This window comes from Phocoena sinus, chromosome 13, assembly GCF_008692025.1.
Source record: "Phocoena sinus isolate mPhoSin1 chromosome 13, mPhoSin1.pri, whole genome shotgun sequence".
Taxonomy (NCBI): Eukaryota; Metazoa; Chordata; class Mammalia; order Artiodactyla; family Phocoenidae; genus Phocoena; species Phocoena sinus.
The window spans coordinates 81,477,816-81,503,692 of NC_045775.1; the positions used below are offsets into that span (position 1 = coordinate 81,477,816).

At 55.1% G+C, this 25,877-nt stretch overlaps 1 protein-coding gene across 1 annotated transcript in view; it reads left to right on the plus strand.

The window, feature by feature from the left end:
• FER1L5 (fer-1 like family member 5) overlaps positions 1-25,877 on the plus strand; it is a 52,516-nt gene that overhangs the window by 19,290 nt on the left and 7,349 nt on the right. The window contains exons 15-38 of the mRNA XM_032652664.1: positions 2,069-2,112; positions 2,206-2,288; positions 2,367-2,461; positions 3,443-3,571; positions 5,271-5,448; positions 13,904-14,028; positions 14,862-14,962; positions 15,681-15,858; positions 15,934-16,089; positions 17,012-17,143; positions 18,309-18,472; positions 18,798-18,912; positions 19,437-19,539; positions 20,087-20,265; positions 20,361-20,513; positions 20,757-20,901; positions 21,028-21,105; positions 21,995-22,176; positions 22,719-22,907; positions 23,219-23,308; positions 24,347-24,493; positions 24,574-24,736; positions 24,889-24,914; positions 25,693-25,743. Of these exons, the coding sequence (XP_032508555.1) occupies positions 2,069-2,112; positions 2,206-2,288; positions 2,367-2,461; positions 3,443-3,571; positions 5,271-5,448; positions 13,904-14,028; positions 14,862-14,962; positions 15,681-15,858; positions 15,934-16,089; positions 17,012-17,143; positions 18,309-18,472; positions 18,798-18,912; positions 19,437-19,539; positions 20,087-20,265; positions 20,361-20,513; positions 20,757-20,901; positions 21,028-21,105; positions 21,995-22,176; positions 22,719-22,907; positions 23,219-23,308; positions 24,347-24,493; positions 24,574-24,736; positions 24,889-24,914; positions 25,693-25,743 (3,006 nt within the window). The remainder of the gene's footprint in view (positions 1-2,068; positions 2,113-2,205; positions 2,289-2,366; positions 2,462-3,442; positions 3,572-5,270; positions 5,449-13,903; positions 14,029-14,861; positions 14,963-15,680; positions 15,859-15,933; positions 16,090-17,011; positions 17,144-18,308; positions 18,473-18,797; positions 18,913-19,436; positions 19,540-20,086; positions 20,266-20,360; positions 20,514-20,756; positions 20,902-21,027; positions 21,106-21,994; positions 22,177-22,718; positions 22,908-23,218; positions 23,309-24,346; positions 24,494-24,573; positions 24,737-24,888; positions 24,915-25,692; positions 25,744-25,877) is intronic.

Genomic DNA, 25,877 nt, shown 5'->3' on the forward strand with positions numbered 1-25,877 from the left:
TTTCTCTGTGGATGCTCAGGGCCTTGGATGTCCTCGCTCACGTTCAGCTTCCTTCAGGCTCAGAAGACAGTGGGGAGGTGCAGTCAGGGGGGCCAGGCCCCCCTTCATCCTTGAAAGAGGGCTTCCAATGTCTGAAGATGTCCAAACACACTCTGGACCCTCACCCATTTCCTGAAGACACAGTCTCCGGCGCTGGGGCGATTTGGGTGCAGGCCTCATTGTCACTAGCCCTCTGGAAGTGCAGCAAGCAGATGTGAACTCACTCGGAAGTGGCGGGATGACTGCACAGCCAGTGGCATCTGAGAACAGCTGGTGAGGGCCCCAGCAAGGCAGGCTGCAGGGGGCGCGCTGCTGAAAATGGTCTGTGCCAGTTAGCAGTTCAAGGGCTCCCGGACAGGAGGGGAATCAAGACAAGGAACTGGGAAAGGGGAGGAGACTTCCCAAGGATGGATGAACAGATGGTTCCACCATAAATTCAAATATGGAGGGTTTGGTACTTTGGAAGACCTGGATGCCCAACGACTCCCATCTCTCCACTTCCAGTGTCCTTCCTTAACCTGGGTGATCTCCTCGTAGCTTACTAATCAGATGCTCAGCTGGAAAGCCCTTTCTTTCCCCGCTCCCCCTGACCCTCGGCTTCCATGGCAAGGGGAAAAGGAGAGGGGAGTGGAGAACTGAGGACCCCAGGCCACACCCCAGGAACTGCTGTGAGCAGAGAGGAGGCTCCAGCTGAGAGGATTTGGGGCCCACTCAGGCCTCACCCCTAACAGCTCTGTTTTATACGTGGATTTTTTGTTTTTATAACTGAGGGCAGAGCAGAGGTAAGACTCAGAAGCTTGGGTTCCAATCCTGATTCTACCCCTTACCGTGCAATCTCAAGCAAGTCCCTCTCTGGGCCTCAGTCCCGCTCGGTAAATAGGGACAGTCAGGCCTTGCCAGAGTGGGTAGGGGCTCTGCATGTTACATGAGAACTTCAGGAACTCAGCCTCTCTGTGCCACAGTGTTCCTGTCTGAAAATAGGAATAATCATAGCTCCTGGCTTCTGGGGTTGTAGGCGGGGTGGGTCTCTCAGGTGATCCACGTAGACCATTCAGGACATGCTGAGGACAACAGAAGCCTCCCCAGAGTGGCAGCTGTTATGATTTACTCTTTGAGGAGATAGATGTCCTGCTGTTTAAAGGTTAGGTGCTAGGGAATTCCCTGGCGGTCCAGTGGTTAGGACTCTGTGCTCTCAGTGCTGAGGGCCCAGGTTCAATCCCTGGTCGGGGAACTAAGATCCCACAAGCTGCGGGGCATGGCCAAAAAAAAATTAAATTAAATTAAATTAAAATAAATAAATAAAGGTTAACTGCTAAACGTGAGGAAGACATTGGAGGCCTACAACCTCCCCATGAGGCTTGGTAAACAGGCCTCCAGACTGAAGGGCCGTGTGAGGACTGCAATCATGCAGCCCAAAGTAGGCCGGACTCTGGTCCACTAGGACCCGATTTATTTTATAAAATTTATAAAATAAATCTTATACATTTATTTATTTATTTGTTTTTATTTTTGACTGTGTTGGGTCTTCGTTGAGGTGCGTGGACTTCTCATTTTCATGGCTTCCCTTGTTGCAGAGCACCGGCTGTAGGCACACAGGCTTCAGTAGTTGTGGCACGCGGGCTCAGTAGTTGTGGCTCGCGGGCTTAGTTGCTCTGCGGCATATGGGATCTTCCCAGACCAGGGCTCGAACCCATGTCTCCTGCATTGGCAGGTGGATTCTTAACCACTGCACCACCAGGGAAGCCAGGTCCACTAGGGAGCTTATGTAATGAGGGACCATTTTAAGAATAAGAATACAAAATGATCATGGGACACAGTCCAAGGCCTTTCCCAGGCCCTTGCAAAGGGCCGATGCAGTGGGGGGCCCACAGCCAAAGGTCCATAAGCTCCCATGGTCAGTCCCACTGGGCTCACTGGTAACCCAGCCAGGCCTTGACCCAGACTCAGGACTTTCCACCTGCTCCCAGTTTCAGCAAGGCCCAGGCCATCCGAGCAGGCACCCACTGCCCCTCTCGCTTGCCCCTTGCAGCTGCCCTGCCTCTCCAGCTACATCAAGTTCAGAGTCTTGGACTGGTGAGCAACTGGGTGGAGACTGGAAAACACGCCAGGGAGGAAGAAATCAGAGCTGGGCCAGGGGCTCAGCCTGCAGGGTGTGTTTCTCTCCAGCCCCGGGAACAAGTGCCATGATGAGATCGGGACGGTCAGCCTGTCCCTCAACCAGATCTCTTCCACTGGAGCAGAAATAGAAGGCAAGCAAGCCCCCGGCCCTGCCTCCTGCACCTCTCCCACCCGGACCTGGGGACCCTTCTCACCCTCTCCCCTTGCAGGCATGTACTCTGGCTTCCTCCCCTGCTTTGGCCCCAGCTTCCTGACTCTCCATGGGGGTAAAAAGGCCCCTTTCAGGATCAAGGAGGAAGACGCTGTAAGCTTCTCATGTCAGCTCTAGGGAACAGAGGAGGTAAAACCAACCATGTGTAAGGCACCGGGGCCTGGGAACTGCCTGGGGAGGGCCAGGCCCTGGTTTCTGTCCGCCACACTCCAGTAGAGGACTTGAAGTCTGTACATAAATGGCCATATAAATACGGGGCATGTGCTGTGGCACAAGAAAGGAACAGATGGAGTGCTCTGGGCAATCACTGAGGAAGGGACGTTGAGATGAGACCTCAGGTAAGAGTTTCGGCACGTGGAACGTCATAGGCAACAAAAGAAACAGCACAGGTAAATGTGGAAAAGCCCTGGGTTATTCAAGACTGGTGGTAAATGCCAGAAAGCCAATTGGCAAAAGAAGGGAATGGGGCTGGAAAGGAATCTGAGTGAGGAAGAGCTGCAGAAACCAGGACCTCAATGCCATTAGGAGACTCTCCCATGCTCACTCCATCTCTCATCTGTCCTGCTCTTTCCTGGGCCTCATTCGTTCCTACTGCAGTCTTGCCTCCCTGCTGGGAAGAGGACCATAGAAGCCTCTACTAGGGAAGGCCAGGGAAGCATTCTAATTGGCCTTCCTAGGTCATGTGTGCTCCCCTTTGACCAATCACTGTTGCTGAGGAGGCGGGGCCTGTCCTGATTGGCCAGGCTGGGATAATTCAATAGGTGCCACGGTCCCCTCCAAGCATGAAGGGTTTACCAGGAACAGGGCCTATCAGGTGGGCCAGCAGGTAGAACTGCATGAAGGGGAAGAGTGGACCTAAGGGTGTAGAAGATGGCTCAGGGCCCAGAGGTTTCCAGGCATGGCCGTGACTGGAGTTTCTGGAATTCCTCCCTGGGACTGTGGTCAGCCCTAGGTAGGAAGTTACAGGACAACCCTGTCCTTCCTACAGAGGTTTCAGGGGAGACTTTCCTGGTTTTTTTTTTTTTTTTTTTTCTCTCATCCCTTTTCTCGCCGTTTTCCTTCCTGTCACACTAGACTATTCCCGACATCGTTAAGGACGGTTTAGCTTATCGAGGCCGAGTCTTCCTGGAGTTAATCACCCACGTCAAGTCCCGTCAAGATGCTGTGATGAAGGACCTCTCCCGAGATGTCATCAGCGTAGAGGTAACCACAGGAACCAGGTAACCCAGGAAGAAGGAGCTCCTCTGCCTGCCCCTGGTCTGCTGTGGGTCCCGCTTCTGACATTGCAAGAGGCCCTGGCCAGCAGTGGAATGAGCTTTTTGGATGTGTGAGGATGTTTGGTCGATCCACCTGAGTCTTTGCTAAGCCCCTATGGGGGCTTCCTGCCGTGCCAATCCCAGGAGGTTAGGGGACCCAGTAAAGACAAGGCTTCAGTTTAAGAGATGTGTAATCCAGTTAAGGAGAAATGATGTTCTAAGGAGCCTGGATTTCTTCCTGAAGGCCAAGGAGGGTCACTGAGGCAGGAAGGGGCAGGAGGAACAGAGTCAGGAAGAGACTGGAAGGGAGTAAATTGGGCCACCCACTTAGGAGGAATGGGGACACAGTTACAGGGGAGGAGAACTGGAGAGGAGGGAGCAGGTACCAGAGACCCTCTGGAAACAACGATCAGAGCCACTGACCGACAGGACACTAAGAAGTGAGGCTGACTCCCCTTTTCTGCCTCAGGTGATGAGGTGGGAAGGTGGGGGGCGTACATCAACATGGGCTCCCCAAAGGAGGAACAGGTCTGGGGGAGATGATGAGTCCCACCTTTGACGTGTGCTTGTGAGACACCCACGAAGACCAGTCCTCAAGGCTGCTAGACAGCCAGATGTGTCATCAACACACATCCAAGGATCTATCCAAGGTTCTGGAGGAATTGCCCTGGGGAGTAGGTGGAGTGAAAGGAGAAGGGAGCTGAGGCTGGAGCCCATCAGGAAGCACAGCCTATGAGACTGGAGGAGGAGGAGGGTGACTCTGCAGAGAGACGGAGGGGGAGTCTGCAAAGCGGAGAACTGAGGCAGCCTCCGGAGGGGAGAGTTGCAGAAAGGAGCGAGCAGCGATCTGAATGTGGAGGAGAGAAGGGCTGAGGACCCAAAAGCGTGCGCTGGTTATTAGGAAGACACCAGTAGCCTTGGGTCAGGAGAGAAGCCAGGCTGCCTTGGGCGGGAGGGAGAAGTTACAGACGGTGCATAGAGGCAAGTGCATAGAAACTTGGCTGCAAAGTTGAAGGAGATAAGATCAGGTTACAGCTAGATAGTGGCTCAGATGGGAGGAGGGTTATTTTTTAAGAGGGGGAGACTTGAGCTAGTGAGCAGACTGGGAGAATGCATAAGTAGGGCAGAGGTAGACAGTGGAAATGAGAGAGGGGCTCACATGATGGACAGAGGACCTGAGCAGACGGACTCATGGTGGGAGGATGGGGTTTGACAAAAGCCAAGAGCAGATGTGTGTGTGTATGCATCCTCCACCCCGCACCCCTGCCCACACTCGGTCTCATCCGATGGGGGGCATTTAGGCAAAACGGAGAGGGGTGGGGGTGGCCCAACTCAGAGTCTAGCCTGACCAGGGAGAAGACCCTCCTGCCCGATTTCAGGAAGAGGAGGAGCCAGGGCCGGCTGGGTGGAGGGGGCCAGGTGACGGAAGTCCTGGGAGGAACTTCCCTTGATCAGCCAGGTGAGTGGGAGTCAAGGCAGGATTTTGAGGGGGGCGGGGGTTCAGTGATGGTCTAGGTCACCCTGAATAGAAGCAAAGGTAGCTTTTGAAGGAAAGTGGGCACCTCATGCTTGCCTCCCTGCCTGTCTCTATAGCCTTGTTCATCCCTTGGCTTACGCACTGGGGATGTGGTGGGTTGTTGTTTTAGAAGCACCAGAACCGCCAAAAGTATGGACTGTGCGTCATCTTCCTTTCCTGTACCATGATGCCCAACTTTAAGGACCTGATACAATTCGAGGTCAGCATTGGTCACTATGGAAACAAGACGGACCTGAGTTACAAGCCTCTCGTCTCCACCACACAGTACAGCCAAGTGATATATGATGGTAAGAGTCAGATCCAACAAAAGAGTAGAGAGCAGCCAGTGCATGCCGGGCTCTGTGTTGGCCCTTTTAATGGTATTAGCTCACGGTACATTCACAGGCATTGTTAACCCACATTTAGACGTGAGGAAAGTGAGCTTCAGGGAGGTGAAGTTACCTGCCAAACATTGCACAGCTAGCTAGTAGGTGGTGAACCCACGACAAGAACTGAAACTAGGTTTTGACTTCAAGTCCTTCTCTACACTACATTCCACACCACAGCTTCCCAACCTCATCTTCTTTCCTGCTACTCTGAACCACCCCCATCCAGCCATGTGGCTACCATCCACTACTCACCTGCCCACCTTCCATCCATCCTTCAATCCACTTATCCACACATTCATCCATTCAACTACCACCCATCCACTAACCCAATCACGCAACCAACCACCCATCCACCCGTCCATCCTTTCATCCAACGTATACTCATTGGACACTTCTATGGGGCACTATAAGTTTCTCGAAGTGCAGTCCCTAGGCCAGCCCCATCAACGTCACCTGGGAACTGATAGAAATGCATATTCTTGGCTTCACCCCACACCTACAGAAGCAGAAAACAGAACAGCAATCTGCGTTTCAACAAGCCCTCCAGGTGACTGGGATGCGTGCTAAAGTTTGAGAATCACTGCTCTAGAGGAACACTATCTCACTTTCATCTTTGTCAGCTTCACCCTCTCATCACCCATGGAGGGCTTTCCATGCATCCCCCTTGTCTGCCTGTTTTTTTTTTTTTTTTTTTTTTTTGGTGGTACGCAGGCCTCTCACTGTTGTGGCCTCTCCCGTTGCGGAGCACAGGCTCCGGACGTGCAGGCCCAGCGGCCATGGCTCACGGGCCCAGCCGCTCCGCGGCATGTGGGATCCTCCCGGACCGGGGCACGAACCCGTGTCCCCTGCATCGGCAGGCGGACTCTCAACCACTGCGCCACCAGGGAAGCCCAAGGGGAGATATTCTTGTTCCCTTCCCTTCTCTTCTCCTCTCCTCCCCTCCTCTCACCTCTTTTCCCCTCCTCCTCCTTCTTCCCCTTCCTCTTCCCCTCTCTCTCTGATTCAGGAGACGTCTCTGGAAGTAGCTACATCTCTTCAGAGATCCCAGCTTAACTCCCATCTCTCCATGGTTCCAGACTTGGCCAGGCAGCCGCTCCTCTGCAGTTTCACTACTGGTTGGGCATCATTTTCTGATTGGTTCCAGTACCCCGTGCAGCAAACTCAGTGATGCAGCCATGGCTCTGCTTTTGTCTCTGGTCATACCACTGTGTCCCTTCCCCCCAGCCCTGGAAGTAGTAGCTTCTTCCTCTAGTTACTAATGTCTCAGTAACTTCAGTTTCCCCTTTTTGATCTCTTGGCCCTTTCATAAACATGTTTTCTCTATCAAATCCCCTCTGTTTCAAATATCTGGTATGATGTTTTCTTTTCCTGGCTGCACCCTGATTATCCTCCATAAATGTTGTACCATTGTACACTCCTGCAATGTGAGAGCCTTATCAAAATCTGGCATAGGGGCTTCCCTGGTGGCGCAGTGGTTTGGAGTCCGCCTGCTGATGCAGGGGACATGGGTTCGTGCCCCGGTCCGGGAAGATCCCACAGGCCGCGGAGCGGCTGGGCCCGTGAGACATGGCCGCTGAGCCTGCGCATCCGGAGCCTGTGCTCCGCAACGGGAGAGGCCACGACAGTGAGAGGCCTGCATACAGCAAAAAAAAAAAAAAAAGAAAAATATCTGGCATAAACTTTTGGATTTTTATCAGTCCGATAAGTGAAAAACGGTATTTTGGTGTAGTTGTCATTTGTATTTCTTGCATTATAAATGAGGTTAGACATATTTTCATATGTTTAAAAGTCATTTGTATTTCCCTTGGTGTTAGTTGACTGTTTATATAATTTTCTCTTTTATTCTATTGGGATGTTAGCCATTTTCTTATTGATTTCTAGGATCCCTTCAAATATTAAGGAAATTAGGCCTTTGCGATATGAGCTCTAAATATATATCTTCTATTTGTCTCACAGCTTTGCTTATGGTGTTCTGGGTTTTTTTTTCCCCCCATGAAAACTTTTTTTTTTAACGTATGCAAACATTTGTTTTATGGCTTCTGGCTTCTGAGTCATAATTAGATCTTTTCCACTCCAAATTTATTAAGGAATTCTCCAATGTTTCTTTCTAGAAGTTTGTGGTTTCTTAAAGTTTCATAACTAATGCATTTTCTCTTTCTGATTTTTTTTTCCCCTATAGATTTCTTCATTTCTTTGTCCAGCTGCCCAAAGTCTCTTTCTTTTTTTTTTTTTTTAATAATTTTAATTTTTTTTTTTGGGGGGGGGTGTTACGCGGGCCTCTCACTGTTGTGGCCTCTCCCATTGCGGAGCACATGGCTCCGGATGCGCAGGCTCAGCGGCCATGGCTCACAGGCCCAGCCGCTCCGCGGCATGTGGGATCTTTCCGGACCAGGGCACGAACCGGCATCCCCTGCATCGGCAGGTGGACTCTCAATCACTGCGCCACCAAGGAAGCCCCAAAGGTTCTTTCTTTATCTTGAAAGTCCAATAACTTCAGTAGGTTGTGGCCGCATGTTCATCCTCCGGGGGCGGTCTTCCCTGGCATACGGTGGATCTTTCAATAGGTAGATTCAAGTCTTCTTTTCTTTTGTTAGTAATTTATTTAGTGGTGTAATTTACATACCATAAAACCCACTTGTTTTGTACCATTCAATAAATGTTTGTAAATTCACAGTCTTGGACAGCCATCACTGTGCCCCATCTTACACCCTATCTCCCCAAGAAAGCCCTCATGTTTGTTTGGAGTCATTCTGGCATTCCCATCCCAGGACCCACGCAACTACCAATCTCCTTCTGTCTCTGTGTATTTACTTTTTCTGGACTTTTCATATTAAAGGCATCGCACAATATGTGGCCTTTTGCATCTGGCCTTCACTTGGCATAATGTTATAGAGGCTTATCCATGGTGTAGCATACATCAGTCCTTCGTTCGTTTTTTTTGTTTTTTTTTTTCCAAAATCTCTTCCCTCTCTCTCTCTCTCTCTCGCTGTTTTGCTTTTTATTTTTTTTTTAATTTATTTATTTTTGGCTGTGTTGGGTCTTCATTTCTGTGCGAGGGCTTTCTCTAGTTGCGGCAAGTGGGGGCCACTCTTCATCGCGGTGTGCGGTCCTCTCACTATCGCGGCCTCTCTTGTTGCGGAGCACAGGCTCCGGACGCGCAGGCTCAGTAATTGTGGCTCACGGGCCTAGTTGCTCCGCGGTACGTGGGATCCTCCCAGACCAGGGCTCGAACCCGTGTCCCCTGCATTGGCAGGCAGATTCTCAACCACTGCGCCACCAGGGAAGCCCCTTCATTCGTTTTTATTGCCTAATAGTATTCCATCATACACACGTATCATTCATCATTTGTTAATCCACTCATTAGTTCATGGTCACTGTGTTACCTCTACTTCTTGTCTATTATGAAGGAAGCTGCTATGAATGTTTATGTACAAGCCTCTGTGTGGACATATAGTTAGAAGTGGAATAGCTTTTTAAGACACTGCCAGACTTTTCTAAGGTGCCTGCACCATTTTACATTCCCTCACAATGCGTGATGCTGCAGTCTCTTCACATCCTCAACAATGTTCGTTATTTCCTCTTTTTATGTATTTATTACTGTGGACATGCATCTCATTGTGGCTGTAATTTGCATTTCCCTAATATCTAATGATACTGAGCATCTTTTCATGTGCTCTCAGCCACTCATGCGTCTTCTTTGTTTATACGTCTATTCAAATCTTCTGCTCATTTTTTAGTTGGATCATTCGCCTTATTATTGAGTTGTAGGAGTCCTTTATATATTCTAAATACAAGTCCTTTATCAGATATATGATTTGCAAATAGTCTGTGGCTTGTCTTTCCCTTTTCTTAATGGTGTCTTTTGCGGTACGCGGGCCTCTCACTGTTGTGGCCTCTCCCGTTGCGGAGCACAGGCTCCGGACACGCAGGCTCAGCGGCCATGGCTCACGGGCCCAGCCGCTCCGCGGCATGTGGGATCCTCTCAAACCGGGGCACGAACCTGTGTCCCCTGCATCGGCAGGTGGACTCTCAACCACTGCGCCACCAGGGAAGCCCTTAATGGTGTTTTTTGAAGTGCAAACATTTTCAACTGGCTGAAGTTCAATTTTTTTTTTTCTTTTATCGTGTCATACCTAAGAACTCTTTGCCCAACCCAGGATCATGAAGATTTTCTCCAATTTTTTCTTCTAAAATGTTTTAGTTTTAATTCTTACATTTAGCTCTATGCTTCATTTTGAATTAATTGTCCTATGGGTATCCAACTTTTCAAGCACCATTTGTTAAAAGGACTATCCTTTTCCCATGTGAGTTTTTTTTAATTATATTTTAAAATATTCTGTTCCATTGTTCAGGTTTTCTACTTTGGGGTCTCCAGTTATGACCTAAATAATTCTCCTTGGTTTTCTTCTATATCTGTCATTTTCTCACTGACCCTTTTTGGATCTTTATTTCCATCTTATTTTGGTCACTTTTCTTATTTCTGTGCCTCTCTCTGGATTATCTGCAGAGTCTAATGTCCCTTGGGCTTCCTTTCATGTGGTCTTCCTTCCTGTGATGTTTTTGGTGGTTTTCTGTTCGTTTTCTGAGTTTTGCCGGCTCACATGTCCTTGTCCGAGTCCTGGGTTCGTTCTGGGGGTGGATTTTTGCCGGCACTTTCTGCACTCGGCTCCCGTCAAGCCGTGACTCTCGCTGCCTGTCTTGCTGTTCCTTCCCCGCAGGTGACTTCTGCCACCCTTCAATACTTGCATCTCCTAGGGCACTCACAGTTGCTTTTGGCAGCCCTTATGTGTATTTTGAGCCTCAGATTATATCTGCCTCCTTGTTTTGCTGAAAATGGAGTTATTTTCCTTCTCCTTGTTGCTTTGGTATGCTCTCCAAGAGTAGAAGAAAATTGCTGTCTCGTATCGGCATGCTCATATCTGAGAGCCCCAGTCATGGATCCCTGCTTATTTATCATTCCAGTGATTCACTCAGTGCCAGGGTCTGAAACTGGCGTCTTTTCAACAATTCTGGATAATTATAAAATACTTTCTCTTTGAAAATTACCTCTTCCCCTTTTCTTTCCTAGCTCTGTCTCGAATTCACTCTATCCTCTGTGGAACTTCTCACTCTGTTCTGCACATTTTAAAATCTTTTGGGACTTCTCTGGTGGCGCAGTGGTTAAGAATCCGCCTGCTAACTCAGGAGACACAGGTTCAAGCCCTGGTCCAGGAAGATCCCACATGCCGCGGAGCAACTTAGCCCGTGCGCCACAACTACTGAGCCTGCGCTCTAGAACCCGTGAGCCACAACTACTGAGCCCTAGTGCCACAACTACTGAAGCCCATGCACCTAGAGCCCGTGCTCCGCAATAAGAGAAGCCACCACACTGAGAAGCCCACGCACCACAACGAAGAGTAGCCCCTGCTCACCACAGCTAGAGAAAGCCTGTGTGCAGCAATGAAGACCCAACGCAGGAAAGAAAGAAAGAAAGAAAGGAAGGAAGAAAGCAAGCTATTAAATCTGGCCCATTTAATATGGACCATTAAAAAAAATCTTTCTTCCACGTTGTTCATCTCTCTGGACTGCATTCTGCATAATTTCTTCTAGATTTTTCAGGAGAGGCCTTAGGTAATCAAACATTCTATTAAAAACTTCTGGCAGATCCCTATCCCTCTCCCTCATTTCATCCTTCTCCATAGCATTTTCCACCATTTGACACACTGTATTTTATGTATGTTGCCTTTTTTCTCCCACTATTTTCTTAAATTCTTGAGTAAACTTTTGATTCAAGTATAACACATCTATGGAAGAGTGCACAAACCAAAGCGTCCAGCTCAATGAATTATCGCAAGGCAAACATACCCACATAACAACATTCAGACCACGAAACAAAGTCCCAACATCCCAGAGGGCCCCTGAGCCCCTGAGCCCCCCTCTGCCAAGGGCTGCTATCCCTCTCCTAACTGCCAGTTGGTTTTGTCTGGTTTTTAACTTTATATAAAAGAAACCATACGGTATGTATTGTTTTGTGCCTGGCTTCTTTTGCTCAGCATTTTATTTGTGGAATGCATTCACAAACCTAGATGCTGTTGGGTGCAGTTGTGGCTCGTTTATTCTCATTGCTGTATAGTATTCCATTGTGCAAATACCGTAATTTATTTATGCCTTCTACTGCTGAAGGAGATTTTGGTGGTTGCTAATTTTGGACCGTTATGAGTAGTGCTACTTGAACATTTTTCTTTTGATAATGCTGTTCTATGCCTTTCTGTTGGTTGTATACGTAGGAGCAGAATTGCTGGGGTAGAGGGTATGTATATTGCTTCTTAGCTGCTCGTTTTCTTGGAACTTTATCTGTAGGAATCCTTTGGGACTTGACCCAAATTTCATGCTCCAGTGAGGATTTGTCTTTGCCTCCTCTAGTCACCTGGGGCACTGCCAACCAGAGACTGCGTCAAGTTTTCTCTGGACCGTGCAGGTGGCATGAGTGAAGAATGCAACCTGCGTGAGGCCCCACTTGTGGTTACGAATTTTCAGGAAAATTCCTACCCCTCTACCCGGAGCCACGCGGGAGATGGGCGGGTTTCCTTACTGTCTTCTTCCGTGTGGTGGATTCTTTCTCACTGATTGAGGGTTTAGGGTTTGCAGTGCCAGCTCTGCATAGCAGACTAGTTTGCTCGGGCTGCCCTCAGAATGTACTGCAAACTGGGCGGCTTATAACAACGCGAATGAGTTCTCTCACAGTTCTGGAGGCTAGAAGTCTGAAATCAAGGTGTTGGTGGGTTGATTCCTTCTGACGGACCCAGGGGAGAATCTCTTCCACGCCTCTCTCCCAGCTCCTACGTGTTGCCTGCCATCTTCGGTGCTCCTTGGCTTGTAGATGTATCACTGCATCTCTGCCTGCAGCTCCACATGGCGTTCTGCCTCTGTCTCTGTGTCTCTACAGGCCTGTCATCTCTCTGTCCCTCTCCTCTGCTTATAAGGACACCAGTCCTTATGGGTTAAGGGTCCAACCTACTCCAGTACGATCTCGTCTTACCTAATTACAGCTGCAATGACCCTATTTCCAAATAAGGTCACATGCAAAGGTAGCAGGGATTGGGACTTCAACAAAGTTTTACAGGGGATGCAATTCCACCCATGTCACATGGGGTGTCCTGTTAGACTGCCCACCCCGGGCAGTGCTCGGCTCTCTCTCCTGGGCCCTGGCAGTCATCAAAAAGAACCGGTTCTCCAAGATTTGCCAGAAACTCAGAGGACAAAAGTCTGCTTTGCTTCCGCTTGCCTCACAGACTTTCTGCTTTTACTTTATTTTTGGTTTCTGTGGATTTCTTGCTTTTATGTCAACCCAGCAATACATCTCATAAAAAGAATCCCTTGGGAATTCCCTGGTGGTCCAGTGGTTAGGACTCCGCGCTTTCACTCTCATGGGACCGGGTTCGATCCCTGGTCGGGGAACTAAAATCCCGCAAGCCACACAGTGTGGCCAAAAAAAAAAAAAAAAGAGAGATTCCTTTATGCTTCACCTAGCTTCTCCCCCCTCTTTTCTTTTTTTAAATAAATTTATTTATTATTTTATTTTTTGGCTGCGATGGGTCTTCGTTGAGGTGCGCAGGCTTCTCACTGAGGTGGCTTCTCTTGTTTCGGAGCACGGGCTCTAGAGCACAGGCTCAGTAGTTGTGGCGCACGGGCTTAGCTTCTCCGCGGCATGTGGGATCTTCCCGGGCCAGGGCTTGAACCCACGTCCCCTGCATTGGCAAGCGGATTCTTAACCACTGCACCACCAGGGAAGTCCCCCGCTCTTTTCAATAAGGATCATGGCCAGGAGACCCAGCCTGCCAAGCCCATCACTGGCTGTGTCCATGCTTACTCCTCTACCCCACTCCTCTGCACGGCAGGCCCTTCATGTCAGATGTCTGCCCACGCCAACCAAACCCTGGGGCTCCCGAACACAGGACCCACTCTTCATGTGCCTACCCACCACCCAGAAGGAAGACCCTACCTCAGGGCAGGCCCCTGGCCTTGGCATCTTGCCTGAGTTAGGGGCACGGGCTCTGGAACTGAATGCCTGCTTTATACCACCTGGTTGTGCCACCACAGGGAAACTGCTTCCCATCACTAGCCCGGGTTTTCCCACCTATAAACTGGGGACTCCGTAAGGCTGTGTGACACTGAGCACAGTGAATGCTCCGGCCAGCCGGCTGTGCTCAGCAAAGCGCATCCATCCTGGACTGGCCTGCAGCCCACCTTCCAGTAGGAGGAGTCCAGTAAGGATGCTTAGCAGATCCTAGAGGAATGAAGTAGCCCAAGAAAGGTCCTCTGAGGGAACACAGTGAGGGAACACTGTCCCTCAGACCTCCAGCCCCCATCCCCTGCTTGTGTCTCTGTGTCTCAGGGAACATCTACCATTATGTGCCCTGGTACAACACCAAGCCCGTCGTGGCCGTGACCTCCTACTGGGAGGACGTCAGCTTCCGCATGAACTGCCTCAACCTCCTCCAGTTCACTCGGGACCGCCTGGTGAGTGGTGTGGGGATGGGGGACGGGGTGGTGGTACAGGGAAAGACCCGGGTCATTGATGGGAGACTTGGGAAAATGAATCGCAGTCTTAGGAACCCGGTCACTCAGCTCTCTCATGCACTCCACACCAATTGAGACGGACGTGCCAGACACAGGCACTGAAGACACGACGATGGGTAGACACAGTCTTCACCAGCAGGGAAGTCGGATATGCAAATAGGCGGTACGCAGTGCAGTAGGGCTGCGGTGGAGATGCAGGAGAACCATGGGGGCAGAGAGATTGGGGTGGGGGAGATGAAGAGAGGAGAGTCAGGGGAGGTGTTCAAAAAGGAGATGACATTGGAGTCTTGCTGGGGGTAGTGGTGGGGTGCAGAGAAGGGAACGACGGGCAGAGCCATGGTGATAGGAAGTTCGGGGGTGGTGGGGGCCCGGAGGTGAGGTGGAAATAAGGCCAGGGTAGCTGGGAAGGGTCCGATCACAAAAGGTCTTCGTGACTGTTAAGGAAGGAAGCCGCAGAGCAGTTTTAGGCAGGAGAGTCACCTGGTGCCCCCGCCTCAGATGAGACTTTCTCGCACCGATAGAAGGGGAGCCCAGTGTCAGGGCCCTGTAACCTCTTCACGGTCCCACCCTGTCCTGGCTCCTTCCCGCCACCCATTGGGAGGGTGGGTGGGAATCGTAGCGTTGCAAGGGCATGTGACAGCTTCCGACTGACGTCCCCAGGTTACCCCTCAAATGTCCCCAAGTCCTGGCTGAAACCATCTTGGGCCAATCAGCCCTGCAGCCTGTCCTGAGGGAGCCCCATGCTTAATTGCCACTTCTCTCCTGCTGGGCAGAAAGCCAATCTGGACACCCTGAAATCCATGAAGAATCCAAGGGACCCGGCCCTGCTCCCCCAGTGGGAGAAACTGCTGAGGGAGCTGATGGAGGACTGCAAGTAGGGGCGGTGGGCACCTCCCCCGGGGCAGGGGCTGAGCCAGATCAGGCTCACACAGGGTCTGGGGGGCAGACAGGACCCTACAGAACAGCCCTCACCACCACCCTTCCGCACCCCTGCCTCCGCAGGAAATATGAGATCTGCGCAGATCTCTCCCCAAACCACAGAGCTGCCTCTCTCCCATTCAGGGACCGTCAAAATGGCCCTGACCTCCCCATCCATCACTGTTCCCCCCACACCCATGCCTGGGGCTCCTCCCAAACCAGCCTCCCCATTGTCCAGACAAGCCCTGCACAGTCCCGGCCCGTACCTTTTCCCCTGCCGCTCCTTCTATCCACAAGGCCCTCTTTGGGGTTCTGCCTGTTCTGGAAGAGCCATTGTAAGGCTCCCTCCTGGCCCGGCAGCCCACATGGATCCTCCCCGCTCCCGCCCGGGTTTGGTTGGCCCCTGTCTCACAGCTCACACCTCTGTCCACGAGGAGGTCCTGAGCACGGGCCTGGCCCACTGCAGGGGCTGGGAGGATAGGAAGGGGAAGGATGAGGACCTAGGGGCCGGAACCACAGTGAGTGGGCTTCCTAAGGAGGGTGGGCAGGGCTCCCCGGGTCAGGCCAGCAGGCGCGGGGCAGGATCTTGGGTCTAGGAAGAGCACTGAGGCCGGGCGGGATGGTGAGCAAGGGACATGGAGACTCAGCCCCCGCCCTCCCGGTCCTGGCCACAGGTACCCACTGCCCTGCATGGCTGATCAGCCCAAAGCAACCAACCTGGACAGGAAGAGGTGGCAGCTCCGCGGCCTCCTCCTGCAGGAGCTGGCCCGGAAGGCCAAGGAAGCCCAGCCCAGGGACATGGTGGCCACCGTGGAGGGCTGGCTCTACCGCCTCAATGCCGTGCTCCCCGAGGTGGGTGCTGGACACTCCGGCCGGGAGCGGGCCGTGGAGCCGGCCACGTGGGCCTGACGCTCTCCCGCCCAGCAGCCCCAGACAAACCTCCCGGACGTGATGATCTGGCTGATGTCCCGGGAGCAGCGAGTGGCCTATGCGCAGGTGCCCGCCCACACCATCCTGTTCTCCCCGACCGGGGACCGGCACTCCGGCAGGTTCTGTGGGAAGACGCAGACCCTCTTCCTGCAGGTGGGGAGGCCAGGGGTCCTCAGGGGAGGAGAGGGCCAAGGACGTCCCAAGGGAGAAGCCCTGACCCACCCCGGGCAGCCCCCATGAGCCTCCCAAGGGCATGCCCACTTCCTCTCTGTCAGGCCCTTTACCAGGTGAAATGGGGTTTAAACAGTTCTCCAGAGGAAGGTGGGGGCCTGGAGTCCATGCCACCATAAATATTCCTCAAATTTGTCCCCTCCGTCATCCTGATGCGTCACTTGGTCCTGTCCCTGTCCCGTCTCCCCTGGACCACGATTGGCTGCTATCTACATATTTAATACCTATAAGGTTTGGGTGCCAGCCCCTCATATCAGACACAATCCATAAATAAGGCTGACTGACCACGAGTCCCCTGCCCTGAAGACAGCCCTGTGCTTCCAGCCCTCCCCCTGGGAGGCAGGTGGGGGACACTGCCTCCGTCTCGGAGACGTCCCTGGCTCCCCACTGCCCTTTCCGCCATGGTGGAAGGGCCCACCTGAGTCCTTCTCATCCTGCAAGAATCACTGAGACTTGAATCTTGGCTCTACCACTCACCGGCTTGTGTGAGCCGGAGCCAGCTCCTGACCGTGTCTGGCTTCAGCCTGCTTCTCTGTGAAATGGGCCTGGCGGTGATAATGCCCGCCTTGTGGTGGTGTGTGAGGATCAGAGCCCTTAGCACGTTGCCTGGCGCATAGCAAGCATTGTTGTCAATGGCACCATCAGCACCAGTCCTCCCTGGAGCATTCCCAGGTTCCCCAGCGGCACCCGTACCAGCCTCTGTTATGGCCATCACCCAGCTCAGCGTGAGGCCCCTGCTCCCAGGGCTCAGGGTGAAGGGGCAGGTGTGTGTGCCCCTCCCTCACCCGCACCCCTGCCCCTGGGGGCCTGCACCCCCGTGGTTGCTGACCTACCTCCGGCTCAGTACCCAGAGGGTGAAGGAAAGAAGGACACGCTCCCAGCCCAGCTCCGGGTCTGCATGTGGCTCGGCAATGTGACCGACAGCAAGGATCTGCAGCTGCTCTGCCAGGGCGAAGTGGTCGTGTCCGCGGAGACGGTGAGCGGGGCCCCGGGTGGGGCCGGCGGGAGGGTGACCCGGCAACAGCCCAGCTCTGAAGGTGGAGATGAACATCACTGGCAGAATCTGAGAACCGTGAAAGGGGCTCGAGAGAGGCGGCAGAAACTAAAGAGGTCTCCTGTTGACAAGCCATAGGCTGCGGTGACAGGAGGGCAGCTGAATGGTCCCCTGGGGCTGGTCACTCTCACCCAGACGGAGGTTTATAGGGAGTTTCTCCCAATTCGTTCGGGGTGTGTGAGGTGAACCAGGCTCTGACTGCTTGCAGGGGGTCTCGTCCATCATCAGCGTGACAGCCCGGGACCCCTGCCGACCCCAGCTGGGTCCTGCAGGCCAGCCTGGTAGTCCCGGGGAGGGGGAGGCCTGGGACAGTCAGAGGGGCCGGAAATGAGGCATGTTCCCTTAGAACCGTAAACCCAGGAGGTGTGTGAGCAGGCGGCCAGAGGCCGCTCTGTAATCAGAGGAGGGGAGGACATGGCTCAGGAGAAGGTCCTGAGAACAGAAGAGAAATAAGTTTTGAGTTTCGGGCTTTTTAACTTACTTTGTCAAAACATTTTCATGGTTCCTAAGTTGCATGCTGTGGATAGATCGTAGAACTTGGAGGTGCTGAGACAGAGAGGGATTTAGGATGAGTGCGTGCCCAGAAGGGGAATGTGGAAGAAAGGTCCAGAGGCAGCAAAGACAGGGCAGTGGTGGAGCAGGACCAGGTTCCCCAGGGTCAGCAGTGACACGGGGTGGACAGGTCGCACCCCAGGCACCACCAGGCTCTAACGCAGGCATCCACCCCACTCCACTCCTCGAGAGCCGAGCCGCCTGGGGTAGAAGTGACCTTTGAGCCTCAGTCTCCTCACCTGTGAAATGGGAGTGTGCGGCTGAAAGGGGTTGTCAGTTCATGTAATGCCCTTGGCATGGGCCCAGCCACAGTGAGCACTTGACGAGTGGCAGCTGCCTGTGCCAATTGACAGCGGGGGCGGTGCCGTCCCATTACAAGCGACAACGCAGCTCCTGCCCCCGGGCAGGTGCCACATGGCCCTCTGCCTGACTACCACATTTCTGGGAGGTGCTTACAGCCCAGAGTGGGTGGCCTAGGGCCGGTGCTGGGTATGCTGGGGGTGGCAGCAGGCACTGATGGACTCCCCTCCCCCAGTACGAGAATCAGGCCAAGTATAAGGACCAGTGGGGACAGCAGTGGCTGCAGCACTGTCCCAGCTTCTCGGACGTCATGGGGCACAATGCCCTCCCCAAGGAAGATTTCAAGGAGCCCCATGGATGGCACTGGCAGGGGTCATGGACAGTTGAACCTCAGCGGAGGTAAGGCTGGGATGCGGGACCCGGAGCCTGTGTGCCCCTGGACAGGCAGCAGTGGAGCTGACACTTCCTTTTACCCAGGAGGGCCAGTAGGCAGCAGCCCAGAGAGGCGGGCACACAGCCACTGCAGCCTGGTCCTGGGGGCTGGGGTGCATAGGACAGGGGGACCTGCCCGCCACCCTACCCTGCATGCCAGGCCCCGCTGCCCAGCCTTTCCCAGAGCAGGTGGGGCTGCTAGGTACGGCAGTGCTCAGCCAACAGAGGAGGACCCCAGGGGCCTGTAAGCTCAAGGAGATATGCTGGGAACTCGGGGTCTCACTGCCCCCAGGCTCCTCCTGGACACAGACATCAACAAGAGCCAGGTGCTGGAGGAGGTGTATGAGAACCAGCGCCGGGACACCACGGGGGCCTGGGTGCCTGCCGCCATCCCCAACACAGACGTGGTGAGCAGGGGGCTCGGGGGGACAAGTGATTCAACCAGGGGGGCACCTTGGAAGCCAGGGTGTCTGAGTGGAAAGAGCACTGGATCAGGCGTTACCAACTGAGTCCTGCTCCCTGGTGTGACCTTGGGTGAGCACTGATGGGGTTTGTATCCCAAGGTGGTGGGGAGAGGTCCCCTAAATGGGACTGGAAGAACAACAGAGTGGGCACCTTTCCTTCCCCCTTTCGAAGGTGGCGCTTTTACCCAGAATTCAAAGTTCAGTAAGGAACTGAACTTTAAATTTTGTTTCTTTTTTTCTGGCTGCACCGCGCGGCACGCGGGATCTTATTTCCCCGACCGGGGATCGAACCTGGGCCTCCAGCCGCGGAAGCGCGGAGCCCTAACCACTGGACCACAGGGGAATTCCCGAATTTTGTTTCATTTTTAACGAACTTAAATTTAAGGAGCCCCAGGAGGCTGGAGGCCACGATGGCTGCAGTAGGCGAGCAACACGCCCCTTGGCCCGCCCTCTCTGTGCACCCACAGAACGGAGAACCCGTGGAGGCCCGGGAGAATGTGAAGTGCCCCCAAGGATGGCACGCGAAGAAGAACTGGGCTGTGGAGCTGAACCACGCAGTGGACAGTGAAGGTCAGTCCTCTGGGCAGCGGCTAAGGGCGGCAGGGCCTGGAACTGAAAGTAGCCAGGCTGTCAGGTGGGGCAGGCCTGCGTTCCTGGGGGTCTCAGTCTCCGGAGAGCAGGGCCTCCACCCTTGCTGCAGACGTGGGCCCCAGCTTTGAGACAGGGCAGGTGCTAAGCGCCTCCCGAGCACGTGAACTGGGGTCGCGTCCAGAGCCTGGTTCACCCCAGGTGGCTCCAGGGAAGGGGCGGTGGGCTGGGAGTCGGAAGACCCGGGCTCAAGATGCAGCCTCTGCTACTTACGGGCTGTGTGACCCTGTGTGGGTCCCAGGACGCCTGTGAGCCTCACCTTCCTTCTCTGTAAGATGGGCAGTTGAGCCCAGGCCACCGGGTGACGCAGTGTGACCATACCTTCCTTTGTGGCCGGAGAGACCTGGACGTGAGGGACAGCACTGCCCCCTCGGCCTGCCCTTCCGGGGCTTATCTCTCAGGCCTGTCCGAGCCCCCGAGCCTGTGGGCCCCTCCCTGGGCACCCACGGGCTGTGTCCTGGTCCCTCAGGCTGGGAGTACGGAGTGGGCATCCCGCCCTCGGGACTGCCCCAGGTCTGGAACTCGGTGGAGAAGACCTACTACTCCTGCCGCCGCCGGCGCTGGGCGCGCGTGCGCTACCGGGACCGCGGGAGGCTGAGCCACGAACAGGAGACCCTGTCCTTCCTGCAGCTGGTGAGGGGCCGCCTGGTCAGGGACCTGGCGGGACCATGGATGGGACCCACCCTTGGCCAGGTGAGAGGGTGACTCTGCTCTCCTCGCAGCACCACCCCAGCCTGGCTGAGGACGAGGAAGGCTGGGAGTACGGTGTCTTCGGCTCCAAGTTCCACCTGAACCCTCAGCCCCAGAGCCAGTTCCGCCGCCGCCGCTGGCACCGCAGGCTGGCCCCCAACAAGGTCAAGGGCATTGCACCCATATTCCTCCTGGAGGGATCCTTGGTAAAGCCCCAGTGGGCTAGGTGTCTCTTCCCTGCAACCCCACCTCCGGAGCCAGGGCCCCCTGGTGCGCCAGGCAGACGGAGACGCCCCGTGTGGCCAGATGCACTGACCACTGCAGGTGGGGGGAACTGGGCCCCGGAGCCACATCCTCAGGCTTTGGATGGGGAGAAGGGTGACCTGGGCCTGGGCTGGGGGAGGCAGGAAAGGCACCTATGAGCCTCAGGGAGTCTGTCCTGGGCACAGAGTCTAGATATGAAACAGCAAGCTAAGAGGGAAGCGGACATGGTGTCGTCGACACGGAGACTGGACAGAATCAGGAGCTCCTGGAGGGCTCCCCCAGAGATCACCCAGCCACCCAACCTGCCCTTCATCTACTGCATCTTCAACAGTGAGCATTCAATTGAGAGTCGGCTTGGGTGGCCCCGGAGACACCCAGCACCTGAGGGCAGGGAGCAGGGGGCATGGGGTGGGGATCCTGGGGGCGGGTGGCAGACACAGCTCCTCTCTTACCCAGAGCCCCACTACTACCAGCTCTTCTGCTACATCTACCAGGCCCGGAACCTGATGTCCAACCACATCCAGACATTCCAGGGTAGGCGTGGGCACCTCTTCTCCCCCAGCCCCTCCATGTGGCCACCCAGCAGTATAAAGGATGTGGCGAGGAGGGGGTGACACACATGCAGACCCCTGCCCCCAGCAGCTCATTTCTCTCATGGTTTGGGGAAAAGACACAAGAACGAGGAATACAAGGCAGGACCGCTCTTGCGGTGTGTCCCCAACACTGTGGAATCAAGACAGGGAGGCTTCATCCCACTGGAGGCCACTTAGCTGAGCCTTGAAGAGGAAGGAGGAGTTTGCTGGGCCTTGACAAGGAAGAGCGGGGATGAGGCACAAAGGCGAGAGAGAGGATGGCACGCTTGGGAACCACGTGTCCCTTGTGCTGCACAGAAGATGAGGGGTGGGGAGGAGGGGTGGCAATCTCTAGCCCTGTGTGGAGGCCCCATGGGAGGTTTCAGGTGAGTCACGTGCTCCTGCCCTGGGCTGGCAGTGGCCCTGTTTGTTGGGAGCCAGACTGTTGGACGAGGGTCTGAGCCGGGGCAGTGGATGTCTGCTGGGAGCTGTGTCCACTGGGCATCAGCACCCTCGTCGAGAGGGCCGTGTGACGTTCCTTGATGCCAAGGCCACTTGCTGATGCTGTGCAAGGGCAGCCATGTGTAGCCTGGTCCCCAGAACCCTCCAGAGGAGCCACCGGGCCCTCTGCATCTGTGACGGCTAGGCCCCAACCATGATGGTATAAGGGGCCTCTAGCTATAAGCCCATGTGCTCTGTGGCTTACTCTGAGGTGGCCTTCTGGGGAGCTGGAGTGGCTGTGGCTGTCTGGCCTGAGCCTCCCCGGGTACCCGGTCTGGTGGCGGCAGCAGCCAGAAGAGGGGAGAGCGTCACTCGGCAGCTCAAAGGCACGGCTCTCCTTCCACCCACAGCGCCCTTCATTCGGTTGGTCTTCTTGAACCACAGCCAGTGTACGCAAACCCTGAAGAGCTCTGCAGCCCCTACGTGGGCCCAGACGCTCATCTTCCAGCACCTCCTCCTGTACGAGAACCCCCAGGACACCAAAGAGAGCCCACCATTCGTGGTGTTGGAACTGTGGCAGCGGGACCCCCAGGTAAGGTGGGCTGGGCTGGGCAGAGCTCTGAGAAGTTTTTAATGTATTTTTTTGGCCGTGCCATGCGGCATGCCGGATCTTAGTTCCCAGACCAGGGATTGAACCTGTGCCCACTGCAGTGGAAGCGCGGAGTCCTAACCACTGGACCGCCAGGGAATTCCGTGAGGAGCTTTTGTTTTATTTTATTTTTTTGCGGTACGCGGGCCTCTCACCGCTGTGGCCTCTCCCGTAGCGGAGCACAGGCTCCGGACGCGCAGGCTCAGCGGCCGTGGCTCACGGGCCCAGCCGCTCCGCAGCATGTGGGATCTTCCCGGACCGGGGCACGAACCCGCGTCCCCTGCATCGGCAGGCGGACTCTCGACCACTGCGCCACCAGGGGAGCCCAGGAGCTTTTATTTTGGAGGAGAATATTCGGAAAGTGCTCCAGCGGGACCTGATTCGCAGAGCACATCGCGTTGATCCTAGAGTTGTCAGAATCCCAGGAGGAGCCAGACCCCTGCCAGCCTGGCCTCCATGTTTTGTGAACTTCCCCTTCCCTCCAGGGCAATGAGAGCTTGTGGGGACGGAGCATGTGGTCACCGGTGGTCTGGCTGGATGTCCAAAAACGGATCCTGCCCCCCATGAGGTGGCACCCCCTTGTAAAAGGGTTGGAGGAGGAAGAGGGCGAGATCTTGGCGTCCTGTGAGCTGATCCTCGAGACTGAGGTGCTGGGAGAGAGGGACCGGCTGGGAGTGTGGTGCCAGCGCCCTCACCCTGCCCCACTCCCCTGCCACATGTCCCCACAGCCAGCGGCCCCCAACCGCAGCCCCTCAGCAAAGTCCTGGGGCCCGGGAACCAGAACACTGGGCTGGGAGGTGCCGGCCTGCCCAACCTCTCCCTAACTCCCCTGCCAGCTTCTGCCCATAGGGCTCCGGGGCCGCCGCAGTTGAGCCTCTTAGGGTCCTGCTTGTGTGTGTGGTGGGGGGTGGGGGACAGTAGGACCAGCCCAACAGGGCCTCAGGTTCCCTGCTCTCCAACCTCATCCCTTCAGAGTCTCAGACAGCAGCTGCCAATCTTAAGTGTTCCCTGGAAGAGTGGGATCTACATTCTCCCCAAGAGCATCCAGCCCACGCTAAGGAAAATGGCTATTGAGGTGATGAAACGTGGAGCAGGGTGGGTGGGCAGGGCGCAAGCCACCCCCAGAGCAGTCGAGCACCACGGTGCGCTCTCTGCTGACCCTCTTGGGCCTTCTGCCTACCTGCTCCAAAGCTTGGACCCCGAGAAGATACCATGTGAGAGATGGAGGGAGACAGGAGAGAAATGAAGTTCTGATAGAACATTTAAAAGTATTTTAATGCAAACCTCTGCAGTGGGTCGTAGACAAAGGGCTTTAGCATCCGTTACCTACCGGATGTAAGCCTCATGAGGCCCTTGTGCAAAAAGTAGGGACGACCTTCCAGAGACGGAAATTCAGGCTCTGAGAAACAACACATCCACGCACAGTGACACAGGGGCTCAGTGGCAGCGCCAGAGTTTAGGCCCGGCCCTGCCTGACTCCAAATGCCAGGATGTTTCTCACCTCTTCTGAAAGTAGTATGGAGGCGCCCAGGTCAGAACCTACGTGCCCTGCGGCAAAGAGCGGAAGATGGTCAGGTCCTCCCGGCACTGGAGCCAAGATCAGACCACCCGGCTGGTTTCCACTCTGGCCCTGAGGCGGCCCAATGAGTAGGGCGTGGACAGCTCCTGGGGCACCCAGTGTTTGTCCGTTGAGAGTGATATCCCAGGGTGCTGGCTCGCTGACTGGCCGTGGAGTTCTGTGGGATCCAAGTCAGCCACGAGCTGGACGGCACCGAGGTGCCCAAGAACCCCGGGGCACTCCAGCTGCTGCGGGCCTGGGAGGTAGCCGGCAGCGGGAAGTCACCCCTGAGAGAGATGATTAGAGGCCAGATGGGCAGCAGGGGAGGAAGGGCAATACCTAATGGGCACCTCCCTCGTGGAGGAACGATGGCAGCGTCCAGGCCTGGAGGACTCGTCCCTCACAGGACAGGACTGGGTGAGCCTTCAGACTCTGCCTTCACCCAGCCTCGTGCCCTGGCCCTGCAGGCCCCCTGGGGCCCCACTGCTCCCAGGCCAGGACCCCATCAGAGGGGCCACCTGCCCCTTCCCCCACCCTCCCTCTCTGTCCCGGCAGATGCTGGTCTGGGGCCTTCGGAACATGAAGCAGGTGCGTTCGCCCCGGCTCCTGGTGGAATGCTGGGAAGAGTCCGTGCAGACAGAGCCCATCAGGGACTTCCAGACCAATCCCAACTTCACCCAGTCAACCCTCTTCCTCACGCTGGTGAGAAGGCCTTGGGCCAGGGCTGGGGCAGCCCCGGCTCGTGGGAAGCCTCACGCCCTGGCCTCTCCTTGGGGCTGCAGTACATGCCTACGGATGAGGCCTTCGCGCTGCCCCTGGTGCTGAAGGTGGTGGACAACCAGGACTTCGGCCAGGAGACCGTGGTGGGTCAGGCCAACGTTGACTCCCTACAGCCCTACTTCTGTGACCCCTGGGCTGAGGACTACATGCCCCCACGGCCTCCAAGTACGGCCCTTTCTCCTCGCCCCTCCCCAGACCTCACCAACAAGCTGGCACTGGGAGTGGCCAAGGCCCTGGCTGTCCTGCCGGGTTGGTGGCCCTCCCCCCCCCCACTTCTCCCTTCTCCTGAGACTCATGACTGCGCTTTCTCCACGCAGTGCTGTCTGTGAAGAAGTACCAGGAGGTGAGTAAAGGGCTGGAGGCCCTGTGCCATTTAGAGGAAACAGCCCTTGTGCCTGAGGAGGGTACAGATTAAACAGAGTTCCGATATCCACGCCCCCAGCGTGAGGCCTACTTGTTCACGAGAACTCGAAAGCAGTGATCTCAACCTGGACTGCACATTAGAAATGCCCGAGAGTTTTAAAAACCCTGAGGGACTTCCCTGGCGGTCCAGGAGTTAGGACTCCGCGCTTCCACTGCAGGGGGGATGGGTTCGATCCCTGGCCGGGGAGCTAAGACCCCACGTGCTGCACAGCCTGCCCGCCCCCCAAATGGTTTCTGACCAGTTGCTGGGGGTAGGAACCAGAAGCAGCAATTATTTTATTCAAGCCCAAACCACCTACGCCCCACCCCCGCCCCAGGTGATTCCAGTGTTTCCAAAGTTCAGAACTGCTGCTCTAGAGCAGCACCTGTCAGCCTCGAATGCACAGGAATCCTTTGGCATCTGGAGCAAAGGCAGATTCAGCTTCAGGAGGCCTAGGGTGGGGCCTGAGGCTCTGAACTTCTGAGCCTTTCCAGAGTTAAGTGTGGAGCTGTGGGCAATGAGAACCGAGAACTAACCTGACCCTCCTTCTCGGCCCCAGTCCTATGTCTGAGGATCCCTGAATTAAAAAGCCTCTGTGAAGGGCAAGGGAGCCAGGGCAGAAAGCCGTGGCCTCGAACCCCTTCTGAGCTCGGAAGTCAGAGGTGGTGGGCGGACCGGGCGGCCAGGCCTTGCCTAGCTCACCGCAATCATTTTTCAGCTCCTAGGTTACCTTTATGAAAAGTTCTGGCTCAAGTCCAGCAACGCTGAGGTGATGTAGGCTCAGCCCCGGGGAATAAGGAACAAGTCCAGGCAGCTCAGGGAGGTGGGGCAGCATGACTCTGGGCAGAGGAAGGCCACTGTGCCTTCTCCCCGAGGGCCAAAATGCCCCTCCTCCTCACTGCC